At 37.7% G+C, this 20,183-nt stretch overlaps 2 protein-coding genes across 2 annotated transcripts; both read left to right on the top strand.

Annotated features, from left to right (window-relative positions):
- Positions 1-794: 794 nt before the first annotated feature.
- LOC121970979 (dehydration-responsive element-binding protein 2D-like) lies at positions 795-2,606 on the top strand. The gene is made up of 2 exons (XM_042522013.1): positions 795-1,094; positions 1,206-2,606. The coding sequence occupies exon 2, from the start codon at positions 1,378-1,380 to the stop codon at positions 2,233-2,235; it is 858 nt and encodes a 285-aa protein (XP_042377947.1). The 5' UTR covers positions 795-1,094; positions 1,206-1,377; the 3' UTR covers positions 2,236-2,606.
- A 14,734-nt stretch (positions 2,607-17,340) lies between these two features.
- Positions 17,341-19,310, top strand: LOC121970978 (ataxin-2-like protein). The gene is made up of 2 exons (XM_042522012.1): positions 17,341-18,414; positions 18,489-19,310. Exons 1-2 carry the CDS (start codon positions 17,435-17,437, stop codon positions 19,117-19,119), a joined length of 1,611 nt encoding a protein of 536 aa, XP_042377946.1. The 5' UTR covers positions 17,341-17,434; the 3' UTR covers positions 19,120-19,310.
- The last annotated feature ends 873 nt before the right edge of the window (positions 19,311-20,183 follow it).

Here is a 20,183-nt window from a genome sequence, read left to right as displayed (position 1 = left end):
TATTAATTCTTCTTTTAATCATCGTATGTACTATATTCATTATTTTATCAATGAGTGTTCTTATGTTCCAAATCTTAACTATTAGTTTTTTATAATTTTTATTCTGATCGAATTTATGGTGTGAGAACTCTTGCCTATTTAACACTAAACTCAAGTTCGTATGGAAATGTAATAGTTCTTATCGATGCATTACAGTCGGATTCTATAACGCAAACTCTTACATATTTAGTATTGGATCTAAATTAATATTACATCTAAATTTTAGAGATATAACAACCCTTATCGAGACGTTATAGTCGGAACATATAACATATTCTTTCATGGAAATAATTTAGTATTGTTATAATAATTAATGGATTTATTTATTAATATTTATCTTAATTTAACGATATATATATATATATATATATATTCAGATTTAGGACCCATCTAATCGAATTAGTCGTGGATGGGGTTAGGCAAAAGAATGAATATAATAAAGTATATAGGAATAATTAATTTAAAATCAACCAGGTCCTTAAAGGTCAAACTTCAATAAATTTTAGCTGTCTTTATATTTTACAAATAGACCCTCAAATATTCATCAATTATGAAATGATTTACAAGATTAGGATGTGATTGAGAAATGTTAAACATTGGAGGGCAAATAGAAATTGTGCGTTTCTCAGTACCATACTCACTGGAGCAGTTCATTCCCGGATCAAACATCGAGATTCGTGAGAGGATTCTTCAGCAAACACCGTCCGTCGGATCCTCATCACTTTCCGTTTCCGCTCATTATTAATGCGGCCAGCTTCATCATCCACTTCCTCTTTCCCCTCTTCCTCCTCTTCGCTTTGGGGTTTTAGCGGGCGACCAGATCGATAAAGCGAAGGGAGGTCGAGGAGGAGGCCGGCGGCGATCGATCTACCGAGCGACGGATCGAGGTCTGGATTCGGATTTTTTTATATGTATATGTCGTCTGGTGCCCTCGATCTATTTTTGCTCGTCGCCGGAAAATTTCCAAATTTGAATCGGAAGCGCCTCGATCACTCTCTTCTCATTCGAACAACGACGGAGGGATCGAAGAAGACGGATTCGATGCGACATACTAGGTACGTATCCATCTTACTTCCCTGTTTAGTTATTTTTGAGCTTTGTATTAGAACGATTTTGAAGGAAAAGATTGAAGATTTTTACCTTTTGGGGGGTTTCCGTGGTTGCAGAGTTGGTTTTGGAGTGAAGTATTTTGGATTTAAGCATATAGATCTCTGTTGTTCTTCAGAGGAGCACTGATTTGACTAAGAGATAACGAGAAAAGAAAACAAAACCCCACAGTTTTGCTTGCATTTTTTCCCTTTTTTGTTTTGTTGGAGCTCAGTTTTGGGATCGAGACAGATGACTGTGCTTCAGTACTACCCACTCGGGACGAACCGAGAGAAGATCACTAAGAAGAGAGTCAAGAAGCAGCAAGTCGATCGATTGGATTCGAGTTCGCATCTCGATTCGAAACTGCACGCGAGAACAATCCGCATCGTGTTTGATGACGCCGAAGCTACCGAATCGAGCGAGGGCGAAGGCGTGAGCTACTCCTGGCGCAAGAAGAGGGCGATTCACGAGTTCACGGTGCCTTCACCGTCCCTCTCTGCCGTTTCTCCAGCGTTACCGCGAGAGAGGATCGGGAGGAATCGCAGAGCCCCCAAAACCCTGAGCAGGCACAAGGACAAAGCACACAGCTCCGCGACCTCGTCGTTGGCCACCAGGTTTAGGGGGGTGAGGCAGCGGCCGTGGGGGAAGTGGGCTGCGGAGATCCGCGACCCCATCCGCGGCGCCAGGCTCTGGCTCGGCACCTACGACACCGCCGAGGCCGCCGCCGCGGCCTACGCGGCAGCAGCCCGCCGCTTCAAAGCTGAAAAATCGAAGAACCAACCCGCCGCAGCTTCTTCCGCCACCATCTCCTCATCCTCCGCCTTGATGACGCCCTCCGACGCAGCCAAGGGGCCGCCATCCCCCTCCTCCATTCTCGACCTCAACCAGTCAACCGCCGCCGCCGCTGCGGTGGAGCAGTCCATTGCAGACTTCTTTCTGGAGCACGAGCTGCTTGTGCTTGAGGCAGACTCTGCCTTCGATCCAAACCTGTTCCTTATGGGCCATATCGACTCCGAGCTCTTGGAAGACGACGACTTCCCTAGTCTCCATACTCTCTCCCAATGGACGGACTTCGAATCAATTGGAGTTGAAAATTTTGCAGCATAGTTTCTGCTATTCGCCATTACTGCAACTCTACAGGTACTGATTATACTATCTGCTATATCACAAGACGATCAAAAAGAATAAGCATGCTATCGAAATAAAGAGTTGGGTGAAGAGTTCTCGGGCCTTCTAAAATCTGAAAATTTGCAGTGTTTGTAAAGAGTTCTTGGGATTTTTCCCAAGAACTCGAGGCATTTCCTTTGTCGTTAGCACTTAGCACCTAACCATGTCGGCTGCTAGTCTATCTTTTGACGTGTTTTTGCGTAATATTTTGAATTCATTAGGCTGCTTTTATTGCCATGGAAACAGTGTTATTGGTAAGAACAAGATCTTCGTTATTCAGTTTGTTGACCAGTGTCACTTTTTCTTTGTCACGTGGTTTCTCACTGAGTTGGTGGTGCTTTAGTTTCCGATACAAAAAAAAAAAATGTTTGTTATTTTTGATATCATGCAGTATTTCAGATAAATTTGTTATTATTTATTATTGTTCGATCTTTGCTTTTCTAAATCTTCCATAATCTTGCATGGAAATTAGTTTTTGCTCAATATATTTAAAGCCAGGAAAGTATGAATTGATCTGGATTGGTTCAACTGGTATCTGCATAAAATGCCGTTGATATTGATTGTTTCAATAAGTCTTTGCGTCAATTTTAAAATAGTGTAAAATACTAAAATATCTCTGTGTCTGGCCCCTCTCTCGTACAAAGGCTGCACTAGAATAAATATTCCTCTTTTTATCCTCTTACGGAGTGTGGGGCCCTTCTGCGGAGGTTGTTAAAATCACGCCAATGTGACGACTTTACGTTTTTGCTACTCAAGAGAGAATTGCACCATCCTTGAACAAGGAAAAGCAAAACAAAAATCAGTTGCTGGGACTCGCCAAGCGCCAAGAACATGGATCTTCAACGGAAATTAATTGATTTGAACTTACAGAATCCATAAAACAGAGAATGAAGTTGCTGCCAATGCCGATAAAATATGCAATTTGTAGCTCATTGAAGACTAGAAAAAAAAATTTGGACACTCATCAAAGTTTTTTTTTCATTTGTTATTAAAATAATACCTCATCTTGATTTTTTTAGAAATATTCTTTATGTTTAGTATTTATTATTATTATTATTATTATTAAATGTATAAAAAGCCTTAAGTGGTTGTAATCTCAATCGGTAAAAATGGATATATTCATAAAATAGGAGTTAAGAACCAGGTATATACTCCTCAATCATTCCATAATAGGTCACACCATATTAACACACGGATATAAGCCATCGTGTTTACTCGCTCTCAATGTATGTCTATAAAGTGATAAACAGATATTTGAATTTTGTAAAATGTCCTATCAACATCAGAAGTAATTTCATCGAAACGACATTGATTGTGAGCTTCTCACAAAACATATATTATACTTGAGACGCCAAAATGTCGACCCTTTATTTTATATTTACCATCCTTGTAGTGCTGACCAAGAACTTGGAAGAGTTCCTCCACTGTCTAAACATCATGTCTAAACTCTATTCACCACTTCACCTTGTTTTATAGAGCACGAGTGATGGGGCACTCAAAAAACAAGTGTTGGTTCATCTCCTCATGCTCACAGCAAAGCACACAAGATTTGTCCAAAACATATATCATTTTGTCAGTCGTACGTAGTTTCCCATGTTTTAATAGCTATATACAATAAATTGGTGTTGTGGCAAGATCTCTAGTCTCCAAATTACCTGTACCCAAGTCACCACTGATCCTCTTGGCTTGAATAATTCATAGGCATTTACAATCCCATTTTTCTTCGTCGCGAACCACCCAATCAACTCCATGTTGGCCGCTCCTTGTACATGAAAGCCCTGTAAAATTTTATCACGTATGTCTACGAGCTATTTAATAAGAGAAGAGTATGAGGCCTTGACCTTCTATTGCCAAAGATCCATACCCTTGATATAGTGTTGTACTCATCTTACCCATAGAGAATCAGTTTTGGATTGGATATCCCATAGTGTCTTGCTTAATAATGCATTGTTCCATGCGTGAAAATCACGAAGTCCATAGCCACTATCTTGTTTAGGAAGGCAAATAGTGACCTATGATATTAGAGGTGTTAGAGTGTATACTAAAAGCCTAGCTTTTGGTATAAACATTTATCTAGAAATAAGAATCACATTGGTCAAATATCTACATTTATGATAAATGTAGTTGTTCAATTAATTTATATTGTAGATAACATGGTGTGTGGTGTCACACACAGAGGATCATGTTATCAGTACCTTATAAATTATAAACAGTAGCTCACAACCATAATGGAAAGGAACAAACCATTGGAAGGTCGTAGTGTAATTAGGTATTAGTTTATCTTAACTATATAATTACACTAGTACACTTAGAGTGTATTGAGTAGGACCATTAGAGGTCGTTTCTTTTATACTGACTTTATAAAGAAACAAAGACCTCAGTTATTATGGAAGTGTGTGCTCTTAATCCTAATATAATAACGAGCACATATATTTGATATTTATTTCTTTAATTTATCAATGGGTGAGATTTAGTTCGATGAATCAATAAGCCCGATAAGTTGGGAAATGATATCACTTATAGTGTGTGTTGTTGATTATAGAAGGAAGTGTCCTAGTGATCTAGGTTGAGAATGTCCCCAAGAGGAGCTCATAAGGATTGTCATGTTAAACCCTGCAGGTGGACTTAGTCCGACATGACGATGAAGTTGAGTGGTACTACTCTTGGAGCTAGATATTAATTAAGTGAGTTGTCAGTAACTTACTTAATTAGTGGACATTTGTTATCTTAAACACAGGGAGACTAACACACTCATAATAAGAAGGAGCCCAAAATGTAATTTGGGATTGGTGCGGTAGTTCAATAATAGTTCTTTAGTGGAATGAATTATTATTGATGAAATTAAGTTGTGTGTTCGGGGCGAACACGGGATGCTTAATTTCATCGGGAGACCAAAACCAATTCCTCCTCTCGGTCCCTATCGTAGCCTCTAGTATATAGAGATTTATACCCACCGCATACCCACCTTCTTACCCATCCAATGGGGCCGGCCAAGCTAGCTTGGAACCCAAGCTAGGGCCGGCCAAGTCCAAGTGGATGAGCCATGTAGGTGGCCGGCCAAAGCTTGGGTCCCAAGCTTAGGTGGTCGGCCACTAGAATATTAAAAAGGATTTTTATTAAAATTATTTCTTATGTGGATATCATGATTTTAAAAGAGAGTTTAAAAATTAAAAATTTCCTTTTATAGCTTTCTACAAAAGATTAAGAGAAGAGATTAATCTCTTTCCTTATTTGTAGTTTAAAAGGATGGTTTTAATTTTTGGTAAAAACTTTCCTTATTTGTAAATCATCTACATGTTTAAAAGAGAGTTTAAAATTTGAAATCTTTCCTTATTTGTTGATTAAAGGAGGATTTTAAATTTTAAGAAAACTTTCCTTTTTAATCATGTTCATGATTTAAAAGAGAGTTTAAAATTAAATATTCTCTTTTATAAGTTTCTACAAAAGATTAAGAAAAGATTTGATATCTTTCCTTATTTGTAGATTAAAAGAGATTTTAATTTTTAGAGATAACTTTCTTTTTATCCACATGTTTAAAAGAAATATTTTAATTTATTAAATTTCCTTTTTATAAACCAATCATGAAGGGATAAAATTATTGGAGAAATTTTTATAAATTTCTGGAAACAAATTAGGAAGTTTTAATTCTTGTTTAATTAAAACTCTCCTTGATTTGAGGAAATAAGTGGCCGGCCATGTTTAAGTGAGAAGAAAAATTATTTTAATTAAAATAAATTTTTCCTTTTCATGACAAAAGAATTAAGGAAGTTTTTAATTAAATTTCCTTATTTGCCAAGACCAAGGATTATAAAAGAGGGGGTAGAGAAGGCTTCATGGTGAACAACCTCTATTATTTTCTCCCTCTTTTCTTCCTTGGTGTGGCCGGCCTCCTTCCTTTCTCTTCTCTCCATCTTGTGGCCGGACCTCTCTTCCTCATTGAAGATCAAGTGGTGGCCGGATTTTAGCTTGGAGAAGAAGGAGAGAAAGCTTACATCCCTTGGAGCTTGATTGGTGGAAAAGATCTTCATCTCTTGGAAGCATAGTGCTTGGCGAAACTTGAAGAAAGGAGAAGAAGGTGCTTTGGTGGTTTCTCATCTCGGAAGATCGTTGCCCACACAACGTCCGAGGTTAGAAGAGGAATACTGAGAAGATCAAGAGGTCTTTCTAAAAGGTATAACTAGTAATTTTTCTTTCCGCATCATACTAGTTATTTTTGGAAATAATACCAAATACAAGAGGCATGCGATTCTAGTATTTCGAATATGTTTTTCGATGTTGTGTTCTTTTGTTTTCTTTTTCTTTGTGATTTGATTGTTCTTTTCGGTTAACCTAAAGTTATTTTAGGAAATTAAATATTAGCTTTCCATAAAAGGTTTTGTCTAGTCGGTGGTGGTTGCTCCCATATCCAAGAAGGCCATGTGCCTCGCCACGTCAGTACTGGGAACCAATTATGGAAATTAATATTTAATGGAATTAATAACTTAAGGTGAGTTGGGTTGAACGTGTTAAGTTCCGCAGGAGACCCAAGTCAAAACCTAAAAGAACGAATAGATTAAGTTTTGGATCAAACATGTTAAGTTCAGCGATCCAAAATTTAATTTAAAAGAACACATGGTAGCTAGGAAAAGGTTCAGACCTTTGTACAAAATTTTTGTACAGTGGAACCTCTAGGCTTTCCGAGTAGCAACCAACAATTGGTATCAGAGCTAGGGTTTTGCCTCTGTGTATTTGGTATTAGTTTAATTATGCACATGTCATACATAATTTAGGCAGGTTAATAGTAGGATGTGCTAACTTTGTGGATGCAGGATCCAACTATTATGGCTTATAGTTATTATGTGTGTGATTGGACCCTTGGACATGTCAAGGGCATTTTATTGTGTGTGCATGATTGTATTATAAAATACAGCAGGAGCCGTATTTAGTTTTATTAGGATTTTATTTTTGATCTAGATACATGTACATTCCTTTTATGGAATATAGGATCAAAAATGTAAAATTCTATTTATGTCGCGGATCTAATCTTGCAAAGCGTGGAACCTTCTGAGGACCAGAGGCGCAGCGGAACTAGGAGCAAGATGGATGCGACAGCTAGACCCGGTAGCGGTGGCCAAATATGGCAGCAGCTTGGGATGACAACACACGGAGGACAACTAGAGATAAAAGCCATAATAGTTGAAAATTAGATTTTCTATTTATTGCTTTTATATTGTGCTGTGTGTGCATGTTGGTTTACATATTTAGTAGGCTAGCATAGTTAAAATTCCTCATTTATAAATAACTAAGTGGGAGAGGGATTTTTAAGTAAATCTCATGGTCTCCATTACTGGTTTGTAAGTGATGCAAACAAGCTTGCGCGTTGGCTCTGAGTGCCTTCCTCCATAACGGATGAGCTTGTTTGTGGATCACTAGAACAGACTTCCATTTTTGGATGACTATAGGAAGTTAATTAAGAGCGTGTGATCTTCCCCAACGGAAGGGGCATAATCTTATTAATGGACTTAGTGTCAAGTAATGGTATACACTTAGACACATCTAATAGTATCCTCCCCATCGGAGTCACTGTTATTATTTGTGTGACCAAATGAAACCAACTATTAATTTGTCATAAAACTTGGTTGACAAGAAAATAAAATTAAAGGGTTAAAACCCCTCTTACAAATGATTGATTTTGTATACGTCCACACTAACGTGGCATACAAAATTAACAGTGTTTGAGATAATTTTATTTGTCATAAAGATACGTTGACAAGATAGTTAATGGGTAAAACCCTCCTTTTACAAATGTTGAATTTGTATACGTCCACACTAACGTGGCATGCAAAATTCACGGTGTTTGAGGTGTTGGTAAATTTAAATAATATTGTTTGAGGAATCAATGTTATTTTAAATTCAAAGAGTTTTGACCAAATATTTGATCAAAGACAGATCAACTATTAATTTTATTTGTCATAAAGTAAAGTTGACGAGATAATAAAATTAATGAATAAAATCTCCTCTTCGATTTTGTATACACAAAATTCATGGAGATTTTAAGGAGTTGATCTTGACCAAATATTTTGTGATTCTTAGGATGTTTGTCAATCCCTAGTAGTCATACTATAGAAAAAGACTTAGTAGTCCCAATTGTAAAGATTGGAAATAGGACTTGGACATTAAGGTAGACTGTCTTCTTAGAACTAAGAACAATTTAGGTGTATTTAATTCATTAGTTGAAACATGTCTAGTGGTGTTATCTATCAGAACCTGGAGTGTAGATACAAGATGCCATTAATCATGTCTGCAATTCATTGCAGGGTTCCAGGAAACCCGACAACTAAATGAAAGGTAAATCACCGTCCACATGAGCACTACTGTAAAAGTGGTAGCTGTTGCAGTGGGAGATGTTTATCCTTTGATAAGAATAAAACATGGATTTTAAGTAATTGTCTTTACGTACCAAGTTTAGAAAGAACCTGATTTCAGTTTCTAAACTATTATAGATATTATGTCTATTTTGATAACAAAGTTGTTATCAAGAAAAATAGGAAAGTTATCTATTCTGGTATGATGGTTGACAATTTATAATCCAATAAACTCCCACGATGCAACAAATGGAAATTAGTAACACATCTTCTAATTTTAAGAGAAAGCAACCTTCGGAAATGAACCAATTATATCTTTGGCATCTAAAGCTAGGTTATACTTGAGTAGGATTCATTGGTAGCTGATGAACTTTTGGGTTCATTGGTAGTGGAAATCTTTCCAACCTACGAGTCTTATTTGGAAGGAAAATAACCAGGAAGCTTTTAAGTCCAAGGGGTATGGAGTCAAAGATATGTTGAAAACGGTTCATTCTGATTTGTGTGATCCTATGACTATCCAGACAAGAGGTAGTATTGAATATTTTGTCCATTTAATAGACAACTATTCAAGATACAAATAAATTTACTTAATGTACCGCAAGACTAAGTACTTTGATTAGTTCAAAGAGTACAAGGTTGATGCGGAGAAATGTTAAAGTAAAAAGTCACTATGGAAGATCGTAGTGGCAAGTACCTCTTGAGAGATTTTAGGAGTCACTTATCAGAAGTTGGATTTCAATCCCAACTAACTGCATCTGGTACACCCCAACAGAATGGTGTAGTAGAAAGAAGGTAAAGGACTCTTATGGAATAATTAGATAGATGATAAGTTATTCAGAAAATTACCAAATTTGTTTTAAGGATAAACTCTGAAAACGAAAGTGAACATAGTACCTTCCAAGTTAGAACTCTGTACTCATATAGAATTGCTGAATAGGTGAAAACCTATTTTGAAGCATATTCGGATTCGGGTAATCCACATATGTTAAAAAGAGACAATGATAAGTTGGATAGGAGTTCACTTGTTTGTTATCCTAGATAAACAAAAGTAGGTTTATAGTCTTAAAATTCAGAAGGTCATTGTTGGCATCAATGACTGATTTTTAGAAAAGGACTATATAATGAACCACGTGCTCATAAGTAAATTTGTTCTTAAGGAAATAATAAAGGACATGTCTAAGCTAGTACCAACTGTACAAGATGAGATACCACAAGAAAACTGCAACACGTATCACAAATGATACACAATTGCATAAAGTGTCTTGTCACAGTGGGAGGGTAAATAGGTTCATGTTTTGGGAGAGTTTTTGGACTCGATCCCTGAAGGACATAAACCTGATCTCCGGACATATGACGAAGCACTCCAAGATAAATATGCAGCATCTTGGCAAAGAGTAATGAATAATAAAATTAGAATATATGTATTCTAATAAAATCTGGAAGCTTATAGAACCACCAAGTGGTGTAAAAGCCTTTTGGTGTAAAAGGTCTATAATAGGAAAAGAGGGATAGACAGGAAGGTTGAAACCTTCAAAGCAAGCTCTGATGAAAAAGGAAACTTTTTTCACTGGTAGCCATGCTTAAGTCTATCCGGATTCTTTTATCTATTTGGCAAGTGGATGTCAAGACAGCATTCCTTAATGGAAGTCTTGAAGAAAGCATCCATATAAAGCAACCAGAAGGGTTCATTGCAAAGGGCTGAGAGCATCTTGTGTAAAGCTCAATCAGTCTATGGACTGAGGCAAAGCTTCAAGGTCTTGAAACATCCGGTTTATCAAAGTAATTCAGACCTATGGATTTATTTAGTAACCGGATAAGTCTTGTGTATACAAAAGGTGTGATGGAAGCGTGGTGGTATTTCTTGTACTATACGTAGATAACATTTTTGGTAGTTGGAAACAATATCAAAATGTTGTCAGAAGTAAGGGTATGGTTGTCTAAACAATTAGATATAAAGGACTTGGGAGAATGTATATATTCTTGAGATCAAAGTAATAAGGGATCGCAAGAAAAGAATATTTTACTTATCCCAAGCTTCATACATCGGAAAAATCCTTGCTCATTTTAAAGCATGCAAAACTCCAAGAAAGTTTTCTTACCTTTTCAGGATGGAGTAACTTTATCTAAAGATATGTCTCTGTATACATTAAAGGAGATAAAGGAAATAAAGGCAGTTCTTTATGCTTCGACTGTCGGAAGCCTAATGAATGCTATGCACGAGATAAAAAATCTGTTTTGCCAAGGGCATAGTTGGCAGATATCAAAGTAACTCTGGACAAGGACAGTGGACTGCAGTAAAGCATATATTGAAGTACCTTAGATGCACTAGAGATTATATGCTAGTTTACAAGGCAGTTATTTTGGTCCTTGTGGGTTGCATGGATTTTGACTTCCAATCGGATAGGGACAATAATAAGTCAACCTCGGGGTTTTGTGTTTACTTTAGGAGGTAAAGTCATAACTATGGAAGAGTGATAAGCATAGGTGTTTTTCTGGACTCCACCATAGAAGTTTAGTATATGGCAAGCCTCTGAGGTAGCCATAAAAGCTGAATGACTCAATAACCTCAAGATAGACTTAGATATGATTTCTAGTTTGTCCAAAGATTATTACAATTTATTGTAATAATATTGGTGCAGTAGCAAACTCGAAGAAACCATAAGTCTATAAAGGCAAGTAAACACAATAGAGCGCAAGTACCACCCAATACGAGAAATCGTATAAACGAGGAGAAGTTGTTGCTGCCTAGAATGCATCAGATGATGACCTATAGATCTTTTCACTAAGGTCCTTAAGGCGAGAGCTTTTGATGGACATGTTGAAGGGTTGGAAATCAGATGTATGGCAGCAGATATGGCAGCTTAGTCTTTTAGTATAAGTGGGAGATTGTTAGAGTGTATACTAAAAGCCTAGCTTTTGGTATAAACATTTATCTAGAAATAAGAATCACATTGGTCAAATATCTACATTTATGATAAATGTAGTTGTTCAATTAATTTATATTGTAGATAACATGGTGTGTGGTGTCACACACAGAGGATCATGTTATCAGTACCTTATAAATTATAAACAGTAGCTCACGACCATAATGGAAAGGAACAAACCATTGGAAGGTCGTAGTGTAATTAGGTATTAGTTTATCTTAACTATATAATTACACTAGTACACTTAGAGTGTATTGAGTAGGACCATTAGAGGTCGTTTCTTTTATACTGACTTTATAAAGAAACAAAGACCTCAGTTATTATGGAAGTGTGTGCTCTTAATCCTAATATAATAACAAGCACATATATTTGATATTTATTTCTTTAATTTATCAATGGGTGAGATTTAGTTCGATGAATCAATAAGCCCGATAAGTTGGGAAATGATATCACTTATAGTGTGTGTTGTTGATTATAGAAGGAAGCGTGTCCTAGTGATCTAGGTTGAGAATGTCCCCAAGAGGAGCTCATAAGGATTGTCATGTTAAACCCTGCAGTGGACTTAGTCCGACATGACGATGAAGTTGAGTGGTACTACTCTTGAGCTAGATATTAATTAAGTGAGTTGTCGTAACTTACTTAATTAGTGGACATTGTTATCTTAAACACAGGGAGACTAACACACTCATAATAAGAAGGAGCCCAAAATGTAATTTGGGATTGGTGCGTAGTTCAATAATAGTTCTTTAGTGGAATGAATTATTATTGATGAAATTAAGTTGTGTGTTCGGGCGAACACGGGATGCTTAATTTCATCGGGAGACCAAAACCAATTCCTCCTCTCGGTCCCTATCGTAGCCTCTAGTATATAGAGATTTATACCCACCGTGTACCCACCTTCTTACCCATCCAATGGGGCCGGCCAAGCTAGCTTGGAACCCAAGCTAGGGCCGCCAAGTCCAAGTGGATGAGCTGTAGAGGCCGGCCAAATCTTGGGTCCCAAGCTTAGGTGGTCGGCCACTAGAATATTAAAAGGATTTTATTAAAATTATTTCTTATGTGGATATCATGATTTTAAAGAGAGTTTAAAAATTAAAAATTTCCTTTTATAGCTTTCTACAAAGATTAAGAGAAGAGATTAATCTCTTTCCTTATTTGTAGTTTAAAAGGATGGTTTTAATTTTTTGGTAAAACTTTCCTTATTTGTAAATCATCTACATGTTTAAAAGAGAGTTTAAAATTTGAAATCTTTCCTTATTTGTTGATTAAAGGAGGATTTTAAATTTTAAGAAAACTTTCCTTTTTAATCATGTTCATGATTTAAAAGAGAGTTTAAAATTAAATATTCTCTTTTATAAGTTTCTACAAAAGATTAAGAAAAGATTTGATATCTTTCCTTATTTGTAGATTAAAAGAGATTTTAATTTTTAGAGATAACTTTCTTTTTATCCACATGTTTAAAAGAAATATTTTAATTTATTAAATTTCCTTTTTATAAACCAATCATGAAGGGATAAAATTATTGGAGAAATTTTTATAAATTTCTGGAAACAAATTAGGAAGTTTTAATTCTTGTTTAATTAAAACTCTCATTGATTTGAGGAAATAAGTGGCCGACCATGTTTAAGTGAGAAGAAAAATTATTTTAATTAAAATAAATTTTTCCTTTTCATGACAAAAGAATTAAGGAAGTTTTTAATTAAATTTCCTTATTTGCCAAGACCAAGGATTATAAAAGAGGGGGTAGAGAAGGCTTCATGGTGAACAACCTCTATTATTTTCTCCCTCTTTTCTTCCTTGGTGTGGCCGGCCTCCTTCCTTTCTCTTCTCTCCATCTTGTGGCCGGACCTCTCTTCCTCATTGAAGATCAAGTGGTGGCCGGATTTTAGCTTGGAGAAGAAGGAGAGAAAGCTTACATCCCTTGGAGCTTGATTGGTGGAAAGAGATCTTCATCTCTTGGAAGCATAGTGCTTGGGCGAAACTTGAAGAAAGGAGAAGAAGGTGCTTTGGTGGTTTCTCATCTCGGAAGATCGTTGCCCACACAACGTCCGAGGTTAGAAGAGGAATACGGTAGAAGATCAAGAGGTCTTTCTAAAAGGTATAACTAGTAATTTTTCTTTCCGCATCATACTAGTTATTTTTGGAAATAATACCAAATACAAGAGGCATGCGATTCTAGTATTTCGAATATGTTTTTCGATGTTGTGTTCTTTTGTTTTCTTTTTCTTTGTGATTTGATTGTTCTTTTCGGTTAACCTAAAGTTATTTTAGGAAATTAAATATTAGCTTTCCATAAAAGGTTTTGTCTAGTCGGTGGTGGTTGCTCCCATATCCAAGAAGGCCATGTGCCTCGCCACGTCAGTACTGGGAACCAATTATGGAAATTAATATTTAATGGAATTAATAACTTAAGGTGAGTTGGGTTGAACGTGTTAAGTTCCGCAGGAGACCCAAGTCAAAACCTAAAAGAACGAATAGATTAAGTTTTGGATCAAACGTGTTAAGTTCCGCAGGCGATCCAAAATTTAATTTAAAAGAACACATGGTAGCTAGGAAAAGGTTCAGACCTTTGTACAAAATTTTTGTACAGTGGAACCTCTAGGCTTTCCGAGTAGCAACCAACAAGAGGGTGCTTGGAGGACTACACAAACATTTAACATAGACTTTTGATCTTCTCAATAACACCACTAGGGATGGAGTATGAGAAGAGCCAATAGAACAACACTCCTTGGAGAATTGATCTAATCAACTCCAAATGCCCTCTATAAGATAGAGTATGTTTTGGTCAAGCCTTTATCTTCCTTATGATATTATCAATTAAGAGCCCATAATTTACAATTCGCAACCTTTTCACCGCAAGTGGAATACCCAAATACCATAATAGAAACGTGCTTTCTTGGAACCTCATAATGTTGAGTAGTCAGACTCTTCATTCTATCATCAATACCTATCATATACACGTAGGATTTCAATGGATTAGTCCTAAAGCTCGCCTTATTCCCAAATTATTCCAAACAGTCTGCCAACACCTTGGTAGAGGTTTCATCTGCTCGTACGAATAACATCAAGTTATCAACATAAATAAGGTGGGTGATATATATATCAATCTCTGTGCACATAGGGTGGAGGTGAAAAGAGGGTAGTAAGGAAGCATCATGTATTCTTCTTGATACTACCTCAATGCATAAATCGAAGAGCATGGGTGATAGAAGGTCACCTTGCCTCAAGACACGTTGTCCATTAAAAAATCTACAAAGGCCACCATTTAACGATATAGAATAAGAGACCACCTTGATACATTCTTTAATCCACCCTCAGTACTATTGAGGAAAATCAAAACCAACGACCACCAAACTAAGAAATCCCAATCAATCATGTTAAAGACCTTCTTCAAATTCACCTTATAATCATACATCTTGGTGAGATTCTTTTACGGGCATACTTCCTTAGTAGTTCTTGGATTAGGTTAATGTTATCTCCTATAGAATGTCCTTGCACAAATGCTGCTTGTGTCAAGTCCAACAAGTATCCTAAAATCATGACTAACCGGCTAACTAATACCTTGTACAAAGCATTACAACACACGATAAGGCGATGGTTTGCAACTCTTTATGCATGATCCACCTTTAGTACTAGAAAGATCAATATAGTGGTTCCATTGTTTTATCAACTCTCCTGAGTGAAACAATTTTTATACTGCTAAAATCTGATCCAATTAAAATAATACCTTATCATACCTAATCCAATTTTATTTTTAAAAATATTGATGTTGTTAATATTTTATCTCTGATGAATATTATATTTATAATAATTTGAATCATAGTTGTTATAAGATAATTTAACTTTGATCAACATTGGTATTAATATTATATTATATTATATTATAGTAAAAGGAAATAATTATGTTCATTCTAAATATTTTTTACGGTCTGAGAGGTAAGCTTATAATCTATTGCTAATTAACTAGAAACGTGAGGAGTTATAAATAGTTGTTATAGTATAATTAATTCATCTATATTGTAATAGTTATAACTTATGAGATCATAATTACTATACAATTATAATTGTAACCATACAAGACCGTAGTTGTCACTACGAGATTGTAGTTGTTACCATTTATAGCAATTATTGATATCGTAATTGCTATAAAACAGCAAAAATTAATATATTTTTAAAAATAAAAATAGATTCAGATGAGATGCGGTGTTATTTTAATAATAAATAAAGAAAGAAAAAACAAAAGGTATCTTTTATTTTTTCCTCAATTTTCGTTTGTTCTGTGATGTTGTTAAGACTTGAGAGGGAGAGGGGATAGCCTGATTCAGTCAATTAGTTGACTGTGCTGGTGTTTGTTCAATTGATTGTGTCAAATATACACGTAATGAAAATAATAATTATACAAATAAATAAAATGCTAATAAGAAGGTAAATTTCTCAATCCTCGTGATAAAAAGGTTTGATTAAGTCAATTAGTGGTTAGGGTTATAAAAAATAAGATGGTCGTAAATAACTTTGATACAAGTTGTTTACAAAAAAACTTCTATGAACAATTAATAAATAAATGCATTTACATATTTATTAACTCGTTTAAAATTTAATACTAACTCAATAAAATTCAATTCTCTCTCGTGTTTTGATACTAGGTCAAAAACCAAGAGGCCCCATCTAATCCAAATCAAAATATCAAGGTCCCTTTCTAATCGCACTTTAATATCAAAAGGGACATTGTGACACAAGCGAGTTACACCTAACAGAGTTTAAATCATGCTTATCAATACTAGGGGAGATGAGACCACCGAAGAGAAGACTTGAGAGTACTTCTCTCTCAAGTCAATTTTTGGGGGAGTAATAAAACCGGTCGATGACGAGAGATTAGGTTGGCTTTCTCGGTTGTCCAATTTCACAAGGAAAGATAACAATAACTTGTGACAAGGAAGGAGATTAGATGCGTTCTTTATGTGTATGAAGTTACTTGTATAACAATAACTCTCACACATGACGACCTTTGCAACTTGTTCATTTTCCCCTTGCGATAAGCAACAACTACTTAACCGTGCTACTATGCATCTCTTTCTCGGTCTCCGTCTTGGTCTTCAGATTGCCACTAGCAATCGCTGTGATCGAGCCACTATGGCCCATTGACATTGATGTTAGTTGAAGTAGACCCTATCTCGGGTTGGGTCCGAACGGGCCGTAATCGATTTAACGGATTGGGTATCCGTTGACCTGATTTCGGTACAAATTAATCGTTTAATCGGTGGTTGTGTTTTTGTTTTTGTTTTAGAGGCCTCTTGAGTTGAGGTAGATGGTCCGTAATATATAATATATATATTAAAAGTTAATTTGTTGATAGTGAGACTGATTATAATATTTTTATAGATTAGTTAATTGTTTAATAACTAATTAATATTATTTTTATTATATTATTATTTTTAATAATTTAAAAAATACTTATTCATTTATTAAATTATAATTTTATATATAAATAATATAATAATTTTAAATTATGATGAATCGTATACCAATCGTGAATTGATGGCTCTAAATCGTAAACTAATGATTCGAAATCATAAATCGTTACGAACGGTTAAAATTAGATTGACCTATTAGGAACCATCGACCTGATGATTCTAAACCATCGATGGTTTCCAACGGTGATTTCGAACCGATCCGATTAACTTACAAATGAAGAGAATAATTAATTAATTAATTAATATCATAATCAGAATAGAACTAGGAATACATTAATAAATTGTCATAAAATCGAATTTACCCTTTTTTTTTTTGTTTAAAAAAAAGCCTTTTGTATGTTCTTTCTTTCTTCTTCAAATCCCCGAATTTGATTCCATAGCCGCGGCAGCAAATCCCTCCATGGAATCGGTGGCGGCGGGTGCCTCCGTCGCCGGATACCATTCGGTCGAATCCTCTCCCCGCTCTCGCGCCGGCGACTCATGGGACGATCCCGCCACCTCTGCGCGCTTCCGCGTCATGTGCAGCTACGGCGGCCAAATCCTCCCCCGCCTCGCCGACAAATCTCTCTGCTACATCGGCGGCGAGACTCGCATGGTCTCCATCGACCGCTACGCCTCCCTTGCCCACCTCTCCGCCAAGCTCTCCCGCGACCTCGTCGGCGGCGCAACCTTCGCTCTCAAGTACCAGCTCCCCAACGAGGACCTCGATTCGCTGATCTCCGTTTCGACTGATGAGGATCTCGAGAACATGATCGACGAGCTCGATCGCATCTCCACCTCCCCGGCCTCTTCTTCCAGCGGAGGTGGCTCGACGCGCTCCGCCCGCCTTCGTGTGTTTCTTTTCCCGTCGAAACCAGATTCGGCGCCCATCAGACCGCCACTCGATGGATCCGAGTCGGAGACTTGGTTCGTCGACTCCCTCAACAACGCGATGGGCGGCCTGGGCGTGGAGGACACCCCCCGACTCCTTGCCCTAGACGATGAGGATTCCTCCATCAACTCGCTCCGCCGCAGCGACGGCGACCGCGACGGCCGACAGCTGGAACCTGAGCGGCCCGTCCTCCCCCGTCCCGACTCCTTCGGCAAGATCAGACGCCATGGCCAGGAGAGCCAATCCGTCCCCAATTCACCAATGCTCGATAAGGCTTCTTCCTTCGGATCCACCTCCTCCGCTCCATCTCTCTCCAATCTCCCACCCATCCCCATTCCCACAATCGACCACATCGCCGATCGCCGTCTTGATCCTCTCCCGGTCGCCATTTCTTCATCTCTCATGAGGACCTCCGACGGCAACAACTCCGATCTCCGCGGATTCCGAAATCCAAAGCAGCCTCCAAACGCTACTCAAAGCAACACCATCACCTCTGATCCAGCATCAAGGTATGATTTTTCCCCCCTTCCAACTATTGAATTTTACCAAATCATTGTGAAATTATCTTGATCCCTTCGTTTAGATCCATCCACTCGATGCAAAACTCCGATCCAAAGATACCTTCTGACCAAGTAGTTTATGTAATACCTGCGATTCAACCAGAGCAACAATCTAATCTCCATCTCCATCAACAGCAGCTACAGTTCATACCGGCCAATCCCCATTATCTACACCAGCCAGCACCTGGTTCTGTTCTCCCTGTGCCTTCCTATTACCCGATCGCCGGTCATTCGCTGCAGCAAATGCCGCAAGCTCACCCACTCAATCCCCCAATTCCGGTGTTCTACGTGCCTGTCCATCATACCTCACCTTACAATTTGGCACCAGTTCAGCCCGACTTGAATGATCCAAGTTCTTCACCATCTTCGGCGACATTATCAGCTGCGCCTTCTTCATCGCAACCTCAATTGATCCATGTCGCAGCCAATCAAAGCCCCCATCCTTACGGAGGAGCAGGGTTTCATGTTATGCAGCATCCACACCTGTCTCAGCCCCCTGCAACAATGGCCAACTATCCTTATCAGCAGATGCGCTACTCTCAGGCCACTTCCCAGCCGGTGTTGCTCCAGCAACATCAGGGGGTTGGTTCTGCGTCTCTAGTTCCCGAAGTAGCGGCTGCTCCCGGAGATGGCAGCGCCTCCGGAGCACCATGATCACTGTCATTTGGCTTGTAGAGGATCTGGAGGAAGGTATGAACTTAAGAACTTTATTAGGCAATCTCATTGCTTACTGGTACTTCATGGCCTTGTCATTAGTGCAAAACTGGCATGTTAATACACTGTATTATTAGAATAAACTTGTCAATACTTGGTGATTGTATTAATTTGCCAGTTCTTGATGAAAAATCTTGTTTACATGTCTTGCGATCGAGAAGGCCTTCCGGTCCATGTGAGTTGGAGCTTGAGCTTGGCGGTAGATGATGAATTTTCTGTTTGAAAATATTCCACAATCTTATAGATATTTACGGAAATTACAATCGAAATCAGACGTATATGTCGAGATGACTTAAAGTGATAATTTTAAACGGTCCGTCTTAGTTGGTTAAGCTGATCTGTTGAATTATCCAAGTGGTGTTCCTGAGTAGGAAGATTGCTACTCAAGCGCTGAGTGCCGCAAGGTTCAAGTAGTTCGGGTGCTTTCCTAGCCGTAGTGGGAAAGTTATTAACCGAATGCTCCCAAGTGGGAAGTCGTTAGCGGAATGCTTCCTGAGTGTCACGAGGTCTAAGGGCGTAGCCAGTGCTAGCCCAGCAATTGGATACCTAATATCTTAAGCCGATAGATTTTGCAATCTTTTTCTTAGTTACAGCCTCTGCAGCAAGTTTTGCCCAGGGCAGTTGAAGATCCTACCCAACAACTGGATACTTGGTATTATAAATCGATAGATCTTGCAACCTTTTTCTCAGTTACAGTTGCCACCGTAAGTTTAGTCCAAGGTAGTTAAAGATTCTGGCTACGTCATTGACAAGGTCAGGGCATTCAGCTAGTGAACTCCTATCAAGTTTAGTCCAGGGTAGTTATACTTGATAGTCCAGGGTAGTTAAAGATCCTGACTTCGTCATTGACGAGGTCAAGGCATTCAGCTAGCGAACTCCTATCAAGGTCAAGCTCATTTCTTGCGCCCTATCAAGCTCGTTTTATGCGAACTCCTATTGTTTCTAGAGTCCTTCACTCCTAACGAACAAATACAATTCAATGTGAATTAAAGCCCTTTAGAGGC

This window comes from Zingiber officinale, chromosome 4A (assembly GCF_018446385.1).
Source record: "Zingiber officinale cultivar Zhangliang chromosome 4A, Zo_v1.1, whole genome shotgun sequence".
Taxonomy (NCBI): Eukaryota; Viridiplantae; Streptophyta; class Magnoliopsida; order Zingiberales; family Zingiberaceae; genus Zingiber; species Zingiber officinale.
This window is presented reverse-complemented; position numbering and strand designations above follow the sequence as displayed.

Coding starts and splice junctions, on each gene's coding strand:
- LOC121970979 (XM_042522013.1), top strand. CDS start 1,378: ATGACTGTGCTTCAGTACTACCCACTCGGGACGAACCGAGAGAAGATC.
- LOC121970978 (XM_042522012.1), top strand. CDS start 17,435: ATGGAATCGGTGGCGGCGGGTGCCTCCGTCGCCGGATACCATTCGGTC. Junction 18,415..18,488: donor ACCTCTGATCCAGCATCAAG/GTATGATTTTTC, acceptor CCCTTCGTTTAG/ATCCATCCACTCGATGCAAA.